The 15,000-nt window shown below is 52.1% G+C and overlaps 1 protein-coding gene across 1 annotated transcript in view; it reads right to left on the bottom strand.

Annotated features, from left to right (window-relative positions):
* Positions 1-10,360, bottom strand: part of smpd3 (sphingomyelin phosphodiesterase 3) — a gene marked incomplete at both ends in the record, with an annotated part of 20,565 nt that extends 10,205 nt beyond the window's left edge. Inside the window, 2 exons of the mRNA XM_084453185.1 lie at positions 7,871-9,010; positions 10,034-10,360. Coding sequence (XP_084309311.1) covers positions 7,871-9,010; positions 10,034-10,360 — 1,467 coding nt within the window. The remainder of the gene's footprint in view (positions 1-7,870; positions 9,011-10,033) is intronic.
* Positions 10,361-15,000: the final 4,640 nt, after the last annotated feature.

The following is a 15,000-nucleotide window of genomic DNA, read 5'->3' as shown; positions in this document are numbered from 1 at the left end:
GGGTCTAACCCTAACCCTAATCCTAATCCTAACCCTAACCCTAACCCTAACCCTAACCCTAACCCTAATCCTAATCCTAACCTTAACCCTAACCCAGACTAGAGCCAGGGTCTAACCCTAACCCTAACCCTAGAGGGTCTCAGACAGACTAGAGCAGGGGTGTCAAACTCATTTTGCTTCAGGGGCCACAGAGCCCAATCTGATCTCAAGTGGGCCGGGCCAGTAAAATAATAGCAAAATAACCTAGAAATAACGTCAACTCCAAATCTTTACCTTTGTTTTTCAATATTTCAATATTATGCCTTAATTTATCATTTAGCCTATATATGTGCATTATAACTCACAGATCACAGTGGATCTACAAAGGCACAAAACATTTATTCACAGATAGGCCTATGGAACTGAAAAAATGGCATTTCACTTTGATTAAAACAACTTGTTTATTTTAATGTACAGTAGATACATTTTCACATCTGACCACCTGAACTGACTCACCACACTATGCACAAACTCAAGTGGGAGCTATGAAGAACGTTATCACCCTGCCTTGTAAATGTATTAAATTTGTACATTTCAAAAACCCATAAAAGTGATAGCAGTGCATGAGCAATAGAGTTACACCAGACCAAACTATTTTGTGCTGAAGCTGCTGACTGATATTATACTGCACAATGTTCATGGTCTTTAAATATTACATTACCACAGTAAATGTTATTTTTAACAGAACTGTATTCTTCAGAGTGCTCTCATCAATTGCAACCGAAAATGCAACAAATGACTTGACTTTGTGATTCATTTGGCTGTCCAAGTCTGCCGAGAGATCGGAAATTCTATCTGCGACAGTGTTCCTCGTTAGGCTAATGTTGGCAAAGGCCTGTCGCTTTTCAGGGCACACGATTTCTGCAGCCTTCAGCATGTTTTCACGAACTCGCCCTCAGAAAATGGCTTGGATCCTAACATTAACTCGTTAGCAATAAGGTAGCTAGCTTTCACCGCTGCATCACTGACCTCTCGGCTACGGGTAAAAACAGACTGCTGTTTCTTCAGACCCACTAACAATTCATTTATCTTCTCTATTCTCAGTTGTCCTCGCAAATGGTTGTATTTTTCACCATGATGAGTCTCATAGTGGCGTCGAATATTATATTCCTTGAGCACTGAAACTTGCTGATTACACACCAAGCACACAGGTTTCCCTTTCACTTCTGTGAATAAATAAGAATCAGTCCATTTTTCTTGGAAAACTCTGCACTCTGTGTCAACTTTTCTCCGTTTTGACAGACATTTTGGTAATGACGGTGCAACCGTGGGTAATTTTGACAACAAGAGCTTAATAACGATAAGGCAAGATTGCCAGATGATTCTGGGCGCGTTGCTGTCACGTGCTGTTTATTTCCGGATCTCTCGTTATGTCAGTGCGACCTCTGCTGGACAAATTTGGAATATCTGTTCCTTTTTATTAATTTTGGACGTCGTCTCGTGGGCCGGTTTGAACCATCTGGCGGGCCGGTTTTGGCCCGCGGGCCGTATGTTTGACACCCCTGGACTAGAGGGTCTCAGACAGACTAGAGCCAGACAGCCACTCTGCAGACCTGCAGACCAGACTGCGTGTAGAGGTGCTGGTCTCTGAACAATTAAACCTCCCTGTGTCCCTCCTCTCTCTCTATCTTTCTCTCTTTCTAGCCCTCTAGCTCCCTCCCTCTCTCTATCTCTCTCCCCCTCCCTCCCTCTCTCTATCTCTCTCCCCCTCTCCCTCTCTCTATCTCTCTCCCCCTCTCTATCTCTCTCCCTCTCTCTATCTCTCTCCCCCTCTATCTCTCTCTCTCTTTCTAGCCCTCTAGCTCCCTCCCTCTCTCTATCTCTCTCTCCCTCTCTCTCTATCTTTCTCTCTTTCTAGCCCTCTAGCTCCCTCCCTCTCTCTCTCTCTCCCTCTCTCTCTCTATCTTTCTCTCTCTTTCTAGCCCTCTGTATCTCCCCCTCTCTCTATCTCTCTCCCTTTCTCCCTCTCTCTCCATCCTCTCTCTATACCTCTCTCTTTCTCTTTCCCTCTCCCTCTTTCTCTCTCTCTATCTGTCCCTCTTTCCGTCTCTCCCTCTTTCTATCTGTCTTTCTCCCTCTCTCCGTCCTCTCTCTATCTGTCTCTTTCTCTCTCTTGCGCTCTTTATTTTTTCCATTGGTTTGTTCTCCTCTCTTTTCTTCTCCTCTCTCTGTTCCATCAGCACATCCTTCACCTCTCTCCTCTCCTCTCTCTCTTCCCCCTCTCTCCTCTCCTCTCTCTCCTCCCCCTCTCTCCTCTCTCTCCTCCCCTTTCTCCTCTCTCTCTTCCCCCTCTCTCCTCTCTCTCCTCCCCCTCTCTCCTCTCTCTCCTCCCCCTCTCTCCTCTCTCTTCCCCCTCTCTCCTCTCCTCTCTTTCTTCCCCCTCTCTCCTCTCCTCTCTCTCTTCCCCCTCTCTCCTCTCTCTCCTCCCCCTCTCTCCTCTCCTCTCTCTCTTCCCCCTCTCTCCTCTCTCTCCTCCCCCTCTCTCCTCTCTCTCCTTCACCTCTCTCCTCTCCTCTCTCTCCTCCCCCTCTCTCCTCTCTCTCCTCCCCCTCTCTCCTCTCTCTCTTCCCCCTCTCTCCTCTCTCTCCTCCCCCTCTCTCCTCTCTCTTCCCCCTCTCTCCTCTCCTCTCTCTCTTCCCCCTCTCTCCTCTCCTCTCTCTCTTCCCCCTCTCTCCTCTCTCTCCTCCCCCTCTCTCCTCTCTCCTCTCTCTCTTCCCCCTCTCTCCTCTCTCTCCTTCCCCTCTCTCCTCTCTCTCTTCCCCCTCTCTCCTCTCTCTCTTCCCCCTCTCTCCTCTCCTCTCTCTCTTCCCCCTCTCTCCTCTCTCTCCTCCCCCTCTCTCCTCTCTCTTCCCCCTCTCTCCTCTCCTCTCTCTCTTCCCCCTCTCTCCTCTCTCTCTTCCCCCTCTCTCCTCTCCTCTCTCTCTTCCCCCTCTCTCCTCTCTCTCCTCCCCCTCTCTCCTCTCTCTTCCCCCTCTCTCCTCTCCTCTCTCTCTTCCCCCTCTCTCCTCTCTCTCCTCTCGCTCCTCCCCCTCTCTCCTCTCTCTCTTCCCCCTCTCCCCTCTCTCCTCCCCCTCTCTCTTTCTCTCTGCCTCATTTCTCTCCCCCTCTCTCTCCCGGTCTGCCTGTCTATGAATATTTCAGGGGCTTTAGCCATGCTTGGATAACTAAGTGTATGGGGGTGTGTGTGTGTGTGTGTGTGTGTGTGCGCGCGCGTGTGTGTGTGTGTGTCTCTGACGCATACTGTATAAACAGGCATAAAAATGTCTATAATGCTAATTGGTTTTCCATGCATCTGCAGAAACATCTCCGCCATCAACCAGAAGGCCTGGATCCTGCCCAGCGCCCGGAGGCCACAGATTTGACCCCCATTACACACAGCATCCTACCAGGGCTCTAAGAGGTTTCTGTGGCCATGACAGGTCAAAGATCAGGGAGGTCATCTGTAGGGACAAATGAGGTTGACCTCTCTCTCTCTGCCAGAGCGCCTTTAAGAGCTACGGACAGATTCTGCCTTTGATTTACGTTTGACTGGGACGGCATTTCAGCGTGGCTCCTCCTCTAACCCTAACCCATTTCAGCATGGCTCCTCCCCTAACCCTAACCCATTTCAGCGTGGCTCCTCCCCTAACCCTAACCCATTTCAGCGTGGCTTCATTTATTCACAAGCTCTTTATTCACACACACACACACACACACGTACTGTACACATACACACACGCGCACACACATACACGCACACACATGCAGTACACACACACACACACACACACACACACACACGCTCACACACCTCTCCTCCAGCCAGCCAGGCTCTCTGTAGGTTTAAATGATAATAAGAGGAAAATGATAAATGTTGAAACTGAAAAAGCTTTAATTAACAGTGTTGCTCCCTTATGGGACCTGTTTTTAATTAGAGGGTTAACCCTAACCCTCTCATCCCTCTATCTCCTCCTCCTCTCTCATCCCTCTCTCTCCTCCTCCTCTCTCATCCCTCTATCTCCTCCTCCTCTCTCATCCCTCTATCTCCTCCTCCTCTCTCATCCCTCTATCTCCTCCTCCTCTCTCATCCCTCTATCTCCTCCTCCTCTCTCATCCCTCTATCTCCTCCTCCTCTCTCATCCCTCTCTCTCCTCCTCCTCTCTCATCCCTCTATCTCCTCCTCCTCTCTCATCCCTCTATCTCCTCCTCCTCTCTCATCCCTCTATCTCCTCCTCCTCTCTCATCCCTCTCTCTCCTCCTCCTCTCTCATCCCTCTATCTCCTCCTCCTCTCTCATCCCTCTCTCTCCTCCTCCTCTCTCATCCCTCTATCTCCTCCTCCTCTCTCATCCCTCTATCTCCTCCTCCTCTCTCATCCCTCTATCTCCTCCTCCTCTCTCATCCCTCTATCTCCTCCTCCTCTCTCATCCCTCTATCTCCTCCTCCTCTCTCATCCCTCTATCTCCTCCTCCTCTCTCATCCCTCTCTCTCCTCCTCCTCTCTCATCCCTCTCTCTCCTCCTCCTCTCTCATCCCTCTATCTCCTCCTCCTCTCTCATCCCTCTATCTCCTCCTCCTCTCTCATCCCTCTATCTCCTCCTCCTCTCTCATCCCTCTCTCTCCTCCTCCTCTCTCATCCCTCTATCTCCTCCTCCTCTCTCATCCCTCTATCTCCTCCTCCTCTCTCATCCCTCTATCTCCTCCTCCTCTCTCATCCCTCTATCTCCTCCTCCTCTCTCATCCCTCTATCTCCTCCTCCTCTCTCATCCCTCTATCTCCTCCTCCTCTTATCTCTCTCTCCTCCTCTCTCTCCCTGGTCCTGAGTGGTGGGTCTCTCTCTCTCTCCTCTCTCTCCCTGGTCCTGAGTGGGGTCTCTCTCTCTCTCCTCTCTCTCCCTGGTCTTGCGTGGGGTCTCTCTCTCCTCTCTCTCCCTGGTCTTGCGTGGGGTCTCTCTCTCTCCTCTCTCTCCCTGGTTTTGAGTGGGGTCTCTATATAGTAAGACCAGCACAGTCCTTGTGTAGAACAGGTCAACAGATGGACGTGTGAGGGACAGAGGACGTGTGAGGGACAGATGGACGTGTGAGGGACAGATGGACGTGTGAGGGACAGAGGACGTGTGAGGGACAGATGGACGTGTGAGGGACAGTCCTGGTTTCTTAGTCTTTGCTCAGAGACGTTGGAGAGGGATTGTCCAGATTGTCCAGAGCTGAGCGATGTTCCTTAGCCAGCCTGTCCAGATCAAACTACCAGAGGATCCTCCCACTAGCAGACAGATTGATACCTGTAGATACTTTATTAATCACCAGGGGGAAATGGTTAAAGCAAGTACAGTGGTATGTATGGTTCTGTCTTCTTATTGTTTTCCTTGTGTGTCTGTCCCTGTGTTCTAGGTTCTAGGCGTTGATTGACTAATTGAGGTTGTGGGCGGGGCCTATATAGATGGCGCCTTCCTTCCTTCCTTCCTTCCTTCCATAGTGTCCATCCACTACCTGATATCAGACACAACATGTTCTAATGATCTCTATGTTTCATTATCGTTTCATACGTTCAATTAAATCTGATCCATCATTTCCTGCACGGGCACACGCACGCACATACACACACACACACACACGCACGCACGCACGCACGCACGCACGCACATACACACACACACACACACACGCACGCACGCACATACACACACACACACACACACGCACGCACGCACGCACGCACGCACGCACATACACACACACACACACACACGCACGCACGCACGCACATACACACACACACACACACACGCACGCACATACACACACACACGCACGCACGCACGCACACACACACACACACACACACACACACACACACACACACACACAGACTGATCCATCATAAGCATCAGGCTGCTGATAGATGCAGAGTTTACCCAGCAGGACATGGATCTGATCCAGCCTATAGCAACGAGGTGGGTAATTAACCTAGCCCTGTCAACACACACACACACACACACACACACACACACACACACACACACTTCATCCTCATCACTGTACCTGGTGGAGTTTAACATAGAGCCTTTCATCTCACACATCTCTGTACAGTAGAGATGACCACACCATGATCACAGGCCTGATCACATCTCTGTACAGTAGAGATGACCACACCATGATCACAGGCCTGATCACATCTCTGTACAGTAGAGATGACCACACCATGATCACAGGCCTGATCACATCTCTGTACAGTAGAGATGACCACACCATGATCACAGGCCTGATCACATCTCTGTACAGTAGAGATGACCACACCATGATCACAGGCCTGATCACATCTCTGTACAGTAGAGATGACCACACCATGATCACAGGCCTGATCACATCTCTGTACTGTAGAGATGACCACACCATGATCACAGGCCTGATCACATCTCTGTACAGTAAGTCCCTGATGGAACAAGGCGCCCTGCAGAAATAACACACACACACACACACACACACACACACACACACACACACACACACACATACACTCTCACAAGAATATACAACCGACTATGTTTTTAATAATTCAGCGTCTTGTCCGTGTTTCAAAGAGTTTCTGTGACAGCTGAGAATCTCAAAGTCTGCATCAGAGAGCAGATGAGAGGAGGTCTGGAGCTGACCGCCTACGTGCCTGGGACTGGACTGACCCTAACCCTAACCCTAACCCTGACCCTGGTCCTGGGACTGGACTGACCCTAACCCTAACCCTGACCCTGACCCTAACCCTAACCCTAACCCTAACCCTAACCCTGGTCCTGGGACTGGACTGACCCTAACCCTAACCCTAACCCTGGTCCTGGGACTGGACTGACCCTGACCCTAACCCTGACCCTGGGACTGGACTAACCCTGGGACTGGACTAACCCTAACCCTAACCCTGGGACTGAACTGACCCTAACCCTGGGACTGGACTGACCCTAACCCTAACCCTGACCCTGGGACTGGACTGACCCTGACCCTGACCCTGACCCTAACCCTAACCCTGGGACTGGACTGACCCTGACCCTAACCCTAACCCTGGGACTGGACTGACCCTGACCCTAACCCTAACCCTGGGACTGGACTGACCCTAACCCTAACCCTGGGACTGGACTGACCCTGACCCTAACCCTAACCCTGGGACTGGACTGACCCTAACCCTAACCCTAACCCTGGGACTGGACTGACCCTGACCCTAACCCTGGGACTGGACTGACCCTAACCCTAACCCTAACCCTGGGACTGGACTGACCCTAACCCTAACCCTAACCCTGACCCTGGGACTGGACTGACCCTAACCCTAACCCTAACCCTGGTCCTGGACTGACCCTGGTACTGGACTGACCCTGGTCCTGCCTACATCCCTGGTCCTGGACTGATCCTGGGACTGGACTGACATGGAGCTGACCGCCTACTGTACTGGTCGGAGGAGATAGAATTTTTACAGCTCACTTATCTGGCCCCCGGGTGATACTGTTTTTTTGCTTCCCTCTGGAATATGTAGGAGTGGGTCGTCTGCCCACCTCCCTTGTTCTCTGTAAAGCGCATTGTGTTGCCTCTGGGTATGAAATGCGCTAAATAAATAAAGCTTTGATTGATTGATTGATTGATTGATTGATTGATTGATAATTATACTGATTCTCCAGGCTGTATTCAAACATGCAGCAGTTCATACAGCAATGTGTGTGTGTGTGCGCATATCTGTGTTTTTTGTGTCTTTTTCTCCATGTGTATTCATGTAAGTATGCGTGCGTGTGTGTATGTGTGCCAGTGTGTGTGCACCAGCGTGTGTGCGTGCGCGTGTGTGTGTAGCAGCGCCTGTGTGGGCGAGACAGAGAGCGGCTGACCTTGGCGAAGAGCGCCCCCTTGGCGGCCAGCGCGTCCTCGCCCAGCGCGTTGGGGTAGCAGGCGTAGTGGGCGTCCAGGAGCGGGTAGCGGCTGGCCAATAGCAGGCCGCTGTTCAGGAACTTGAAGCGCGAGCAGCAGCCCTTCCAGCCGTAGCGGCCCACATCGCTCAGCACGTAGGGGAAGTATCGGTGCAGCTGCCCGCGCAGCCTGGAGGTGGCGCTGTGGTCGAAGACCTCCTGCAGGCACAGGAAGTCCAGGTTGGCGGGGAAGAAGGCCGAGACCTCGTGGTCGAAGCCGTCGTCGCCGTGCCGCCGCTTTCGTCCCGCCGGCCGCTTGAAGGCGGAGGCGTGGTGGGAGAGCGTGTTGTTGGAGCACACGCCGCCGCCGCTGTCGCCGTGGAAACGGGCCAGGGACTCCCGGGACGCGGTGCGGCTCTCCATGCTGCCCGCGTCGCACGCCGTCGCCCCCCCGCCGCCGCGGTGGTTCCCCGTCAGCTCCTCCTCCTGGGGGGGGTCCGGGTCTGGGGCGCTGATGCTGATCTGGACCCCCGAGGCGTGCACGGGGCAGTCCGGGACCGCCTGGCCACACCCCCCGGGCTCGGCGGCGTGCACGGGGCAGTCCGAGCAGTGCTGCCCCCCGGCGGCGTGGAGGGGGCAGTCGGCCGCGCTCTCCCCGGGGGTGGCGGAGTGCAGCGGGCAGTCAGGGCCGCCCGGCTCTGCGCCGGCGGAGTGGAGGGGGCAGGGGGGGGATCCCGGCTCCGCGCCGGAGGAGTGGAGGGGGCAGTCCGGGGCGGGCGGCCCCCCGGAGGAGGGGTGGACGGGGCACTCGGCCGGGGGCTCGGCCTCGACCTCGCCGGCGGGGCGCTGGTCGAGGGAGGAGGTCCTGCGGAAGCCCGTGGCCAGGCTGGAGAAGGAGGCGGCGCTGATGGACGTGTTGGTGGGCGAGTCGATGTAGATCTTGATCTGGGGTCGGCTGGCGCCGTTACGGATGCGGCGGCCCGTCTCCACCGCGCGCCGCTGGGTGTCCGACAGGTTGTTGAAGCGCGCCAGGGAGTCCGGGAGGAGGCACACGTTGGCGCTGCCGAAGCAGAAGCTCCGCCCCTGGGGTCTCCATTCGCTGAGACCGCCTCCGGCCGCGCCCTACGCACAGCAGGATAGGCCGGGTTAGCTTCCATATTACCCAGGACACACATATCTGCCTGGGTAAACAAACCACATCTTACATGCTAACTTTCCCTTTCCATGGATCAGTCTTTTTTATTTATTTATTAAAATATATATTTCTGTAAAAAACAGGCTATAATGTTCACCTGAGAGAGTATTTATCAGGCTATAACGTTCACCTGAGAGAGTATTTATCAGGCTATAACGTTCACCTGAGAGAGTATTTATCAGGCTATAACGTTCACCTGAGAGAGTATTTATCAGGCTATACTGTCACCTGAGAGAGTATTTATCAGGCTATAACGTTCACCCTGAGAGAGTATTTATCAGGCTATACTGTCACCTGAGAGAGTATTTATCAGGCTATAACGTTCACTCTGAGAGAGTATTTATCAGGCTATAACGTTCACCCTGAGAGAGTATTTATCAGGCTATAACGTTCACCTGAGAGAGTATTTATCAGGCTATAACGTTCACCCTGAGAGAGTATTTATCAGGCTATAATGTTCACCTGAGAGAGTATTTATCAGGCTATAACGTTCACCCTGAGAGAGTATTTATCAGGCTATAATGTTCACCCCGAGAGGCAGAACGCCCGTCATTATCCCCTAACTATTGTGCGCGGTCACTAGAGATGTAACGGTATGAAAATTTCATATCACAATTGTAGTGACCAAAATCAACCCGGTTATCAGTATTAAAATGTGCTGAAAATGATCAAAAACTACTGATACACACAGTGAACTCATTCACTGAAGTTTTATATTGAAAACCACTAACAAAATTAGCGGAACTATGCACTTATTGTTTGCATGAACATTAAAATAATGCGTCTTGGAGACTGTTACTAAGTTGATGATGCTGGACAGTATTTACAGTGAGACTTTCAAAGCATGGTTATCAAACACAGTTTTAATGATAATTTCATCATGATAAATGTAATTTGATGGTGGTTGATCATTCTAGCGGTTATCATCACATCCCTAGCGGTCCAGTCACCTGCTCAGCCTGGCTCTTGTCCGGGCGTCGGTGCGTGTAGAGGTAGGGCTGCCTGGCGGCCTGCAGCGGAGCCCAGAGCAGGAAGCCCAGGAGGGCGAGGGGCAGCGAGGCCAGGAGGAGGAGCAGGTAGAGGGGCGCGGCCACCAGCACGCACAGCGCCAGGAAGGAGCAGGGGTCCTGGGAGCGCCGGCGCTTCTCCAGGGAGGTGGACACGCAGCAGGCCAGCAGGCGGTCCAGGAGCCAGTAGCAGGGGAACACCAGCGCCCAGGACAGACCGTCCAGGAAGCCCAGGAGGGCGCTGGGGTAGGGGGCTGTGTGGAGCACCATGGCAGACACCTCGCATGCAAACACACACCCTCTCTCTCTCTCTCTCTCTCTCTCTCTCTCTCTCTCTCTCTCTCTCTCTCACACGCTCACGTTCTCTCTCTCTCTCTCTCTCTTTGTTTGAACGGATTAATTAGGAGTCGACGTGAAAATTAAAAAAAATGAAACTCAAATCTTCCCTCCCCCATGGTTGGAGAAGGGGATGCTACATGGTGCGCTTTCTGGTCTGATTGTTTTCCTTCCTGTCCCCGCCCCTCACCAGTGCTCCCCCCACAGGAGGACGGAGGCACTACAGTCTCAGGGTGGGGGTTGTCATGGTGATTTGGAGCAATCAGCCGTGGTTACGGAGACATCAGGAACCAGCGGGCGCCTCCATCTCTGCCTCAGAACCTGCCAAGACGAGAGAGAGAGAGAGAGAGAGAGAGAGAGAGAGAGAGAGAGAGGGGGGGGGGAGAGGAAGAGAGGGATCAGCTGTGGAATGATTCACTCATATGAACCAGACCAGGTCCAGCCTGGCTCATGTGCGTGGCTGGCTTGTTTCTGTTCAGGACTGGTAGGACGGAAGCTAGTCATGCCACTCAAATAGCTGTGAATTGAAATGACTTGAAATAATGTCTGATAAATTAAGAGGTAAATTAATAGGTCTTGTCGCCTGGACACATCAGTTCCAATGCTTCCAATGCTAATCCAGCACAATAAGAGCGGGATAGCCTGTTAGCTCATGAGCTCACAACAACTAGCAGCAGCTTCCATAACATTAATGATGCTGGCGGTCAGTGGTTAAAGCAGTTACACTGATGATTCCTGCACGTTAGCTATTTTGCTGCAATTGGTTCAACTTCTGTTTCTGGACAAAGGTAAGGGATAAACCCAGATAACACAAGGCTAGCGGACCTACAGCGGGTCCCCGATGGACGAGCTGGGGGACCTCCGGTTGAATCTGCTGGCGGGTTCCTGGCCATTTGCACATCGAATGGGCAGCGGACCTCTGGTGGATTATTAGCGTCAGGGACAGCGGTCCGCTAGTAATCCGAAATGCTCCTGCTATTGCTCCAGCACCATTCCACCGGTAGTTTATTGTCTATATTCTAGGCCCATTGGCCCTAGGCTTATGGATTTCTATTGCTAAATTATCTTACTCTATTTTTTGGGGAACCCTTCCTTTCATAGTCCCCCAATTACTAAACATTTACCTGGTACATACATGTAGCCTAATATATAATGGGTAATTTCTGAGACACCTATACTGTAGGTATATTTTCAAAACAAGAGTATTTCATGTTCAATTACTGCACATAAATTCAATAACACACCCTATCCACTATACTATCGAGGAACTTGAAACAGCACGGTGTCATAGTGTATTTATTTTGGTGTGCTGGGACTACTGCCTCTAGTGGTGGCAACATAGAACTGCAGGTCAACAACGGGACGAAGGGAGGGAGGGAGTGACAACCAGACAAATGTTATCTATGGTGCGCTGGCTTGCAGCCACGCACAAAAACACAATGTCAGCAAAATTAATCTCTTAATGTTTCACAAGTGCTCCATATCCTCACAGATGACATCCTGTACAGACGCACAGTGGAACCCACACAGATGACATCCTGTACAGACGCACAGTGGAACCCACACAGATGACATCCTGTACAGACGCACAGTGGAACCCACACAGATGACATGCAGACAGCGGAACCGATATGCGACGGGGTTGCTGTGCCCGGCTAGAAATGCACGCTTGTTTGTGAGCATTAGGTCCAGATTAGAGAGATCATGTAAAGTAAATCTCACAGGCGAATTAGGTACATTAGTCGCAAAAATGTCTGAGAGGTTAGAGGCAACCATCTCCCCTAATCTGACCACAGGCGGATATTCCCAGAACATGTGTATATAAGTACCATCAGCCTTCATAGAACAAGTACAAGTAGGGTTGGGACCTACTTTCATTAAACAGAGCTTCCTGGGCGTCAGATAAATCCTATGAGTAAAATTTAAATGAATTTGTTGATGGTCAGGAGTTCTAGAAGCGATCATGTTGGATCACACTTCATCCCAATCCAAAACTGGGTCCAGATCTGGGATGACGGCCCTCCATACTGCGTCTAATGCCAGGGGAGTATAGGCCTTCCATAATACGCTGCACCGATGATGTTAAGTTTATTGATACTGTGAGTCGTGCTCTTTAGTTAAGTCATGGACCACAGAGTTTTCCAGTCTGACTCCGTGTCTGAAATCGAACTATCCGCATCACATCACAGTCCAGCGCCGGGAGAAGCAGGAATGGTGGAGGCTGAGAGACAGACTTGTGAGCGCACGCACGTGTGAGCTCAGCAAAGCTGCGCCGTTTTCACGGCGGCGTGGAGTTCGCAGTACGACGGCGCCACGGGGGGGTCCACCGACGTGATTGGCTGCAGGGCGCACCTGACCGGACGCAGCCGTGGACGGGGAGAGAGTGATCCCCGCGGATGCAGAGAATAACAACAATAACAATAATAATAATAATAATCACTGGATCCTGGAGGGTGGTTTATTGGAGCTGAGACCTGTTGTAGGCTGTGTGTGAGTCCAGCCAGCAGACCCACATGAATAAACCATGACCCGGTCCTTTCATTCATCTCAGCAGCTGTAAGCGGATACCAGGCCGGCGGGCTGCTGGTCTCACACCCCGCTGGCCTGGGGGTCTGCTGGTCTCACACCCCGCTGGCCTGGGGGTCTGCTGGTCTCACACCCCGCTGGCCCGGGGGTCTGCTGGTCTCACACCCCGCTGGCCTGGGGGTCTGCTGGTCTCACACCCCGCTGGCCTGGGGGTCTGCTGGTCTCACACCCCGCTGGCCTGGGGCAGTCTGCTGGTCTCACACCCCGCTGGCCTGGGGGTCTGCTGGTCTCACACCCCGCTGGCCTGGGGCAGTCTGCTGGTCTCACACCCCGCTGGCCTGGGGCCGTCCCAGCACAGTCACACTGGAGCTCACACTGCTGCAACACTGCACACCATTACACTACATACTGGAAATACATACACGCACACACACATATATACAGTATATATATATATATATATATGTAATGTGTGTATGTGTATATGTGTGTGCGGCGTGATGTGTGAGTGTGTATATATATATTCAGGGGGAGGGGGGGGGGGGTCAGAGCAGGGGGGGGGGGGGGCAGAGCAGGGGGGGGGGGTCAGAGCAGGAGGGGGGGGGTCAGAGCAGGGGGGGGGGTCAGAGCAGGACACCAGCCTTGTTGAAGAGGCTGATGGCCGTGGGGGAGGAGCTGGCGTGTTAGTTAGAGAGCTCGTCACACCATCATCAAAACCCCAGTGAGGGAAGATGTTGTGCAGAAGCTGTTCTGGAGGCCCAACACCTGACTAACACACAACATGTTGGTTTTTTCTTTAACTTGTCACCCATCTGTGTTCAGTCAAGGCTGGGAAAATGCCTGACGTTAAATTGTGATACTGTAGACCACTACACTATAACACTGTATCAAACACAGCACAGAATACAATAGAAATCAATAGAATAGAATAGAATAGACTAAAGAGCAGGACTGAAATGAACCGTCCCAGAACACTGTGCTGTAAAAGACAGAACCGTCTCACCCACTGGACATGAGGCTCAACCACAACCCTTTCTAAAGCCTCAGCACTCTTTGCATGCAGATTAAAGCGGTTTTAATCCCTAACGGACTTTCCAAAACCATAACAGCACTCTAATGCTGCAAACCACAACAATGTCTGATCTGCCCAGAGCCCAGGTCAGGACGGGATGTTAAAACACAGGAGCAGACTGAGGTGAGCACACAGCACTTCTATTTTCAGCATCCCAAAAGATGATGGCATACAAACAGAGATTATTCTCAGCCCAGATTATAATCTCCATGTCTCATTCTAGTCCCTGGTCAGTTAATCAGGTCAGCTCATGGGCTGTTGGCCCCCTACGCGGTGTGTCATGGCAACCTGCGTCACCGTGGGTGTCATCGCGCGTGCCCCCCTGACATGCCCCGGGTGGGGGGTTGCGTTGGCTCTCTGTCATGGTGGATTACATGGCGCTGTGTGTCCAGCCTCTCATGGCAGGGTGGGGGCTGGGGGGTCTTCCTATGATGCAGCAGGAAGTCATGGGCCTCCATACGGAGACTGCTGTCTTGGTCTAGCAGCGGTAGATTGTAGATCATTACCATTTGAATGGATGTTGTTTTTTTGCCCGCTGGGGTGCTACTGCAGAGTGGGTACAGGACTGGGGTGGTACTGCAGAGTGGGTACTGGACTGGGGTGGTACTGCAGAGTGGGTACTGGACTGGGGTGCTACTGCAGAGTGGGTACTGGACTGGGGTGGTACTGCAGAGTGGATACTGGACTGGGGTGTTACTGCAGAGTGGGTACTGGACTGGGGTGCTACTGCAGAGTGGATACTGGACTGGGGTGGTACTGCAGAGTGGGTACTGGACTGGGGTGTTACTGCAGAGTGGGTACTGGACTGGGGTGCTACTGCAGAGTGGATCTCAGCCGGTCCAGGCTCTGTCAGGACAGATTGTGTCCGTTTGCCAAATTGTGTGCAGGGTAATGTAATGTTCTGTCGTTGCTATACCAACGTGATAGCATCACCATTGATTACTGAGCTAGCTATAAAAAATGCATGTGAAATTCA

Source organism: Borostomias antarcticus, assembly GCF_949987555.1.
Source record: "Borostomias antarcticus genome assembly, chromosome: 18".
NCBI lineage: Eukaryota > Metazoa > Chordata > Actinopteri > Stomiiformes > Stomiidae > Borostomias > Borostomias antarcticus.
The sequence above is the reverse complement of the archived record's forward strand: the minus strand, read 5'-3'. Positions and strand labels throughout refer to the sequence as shown.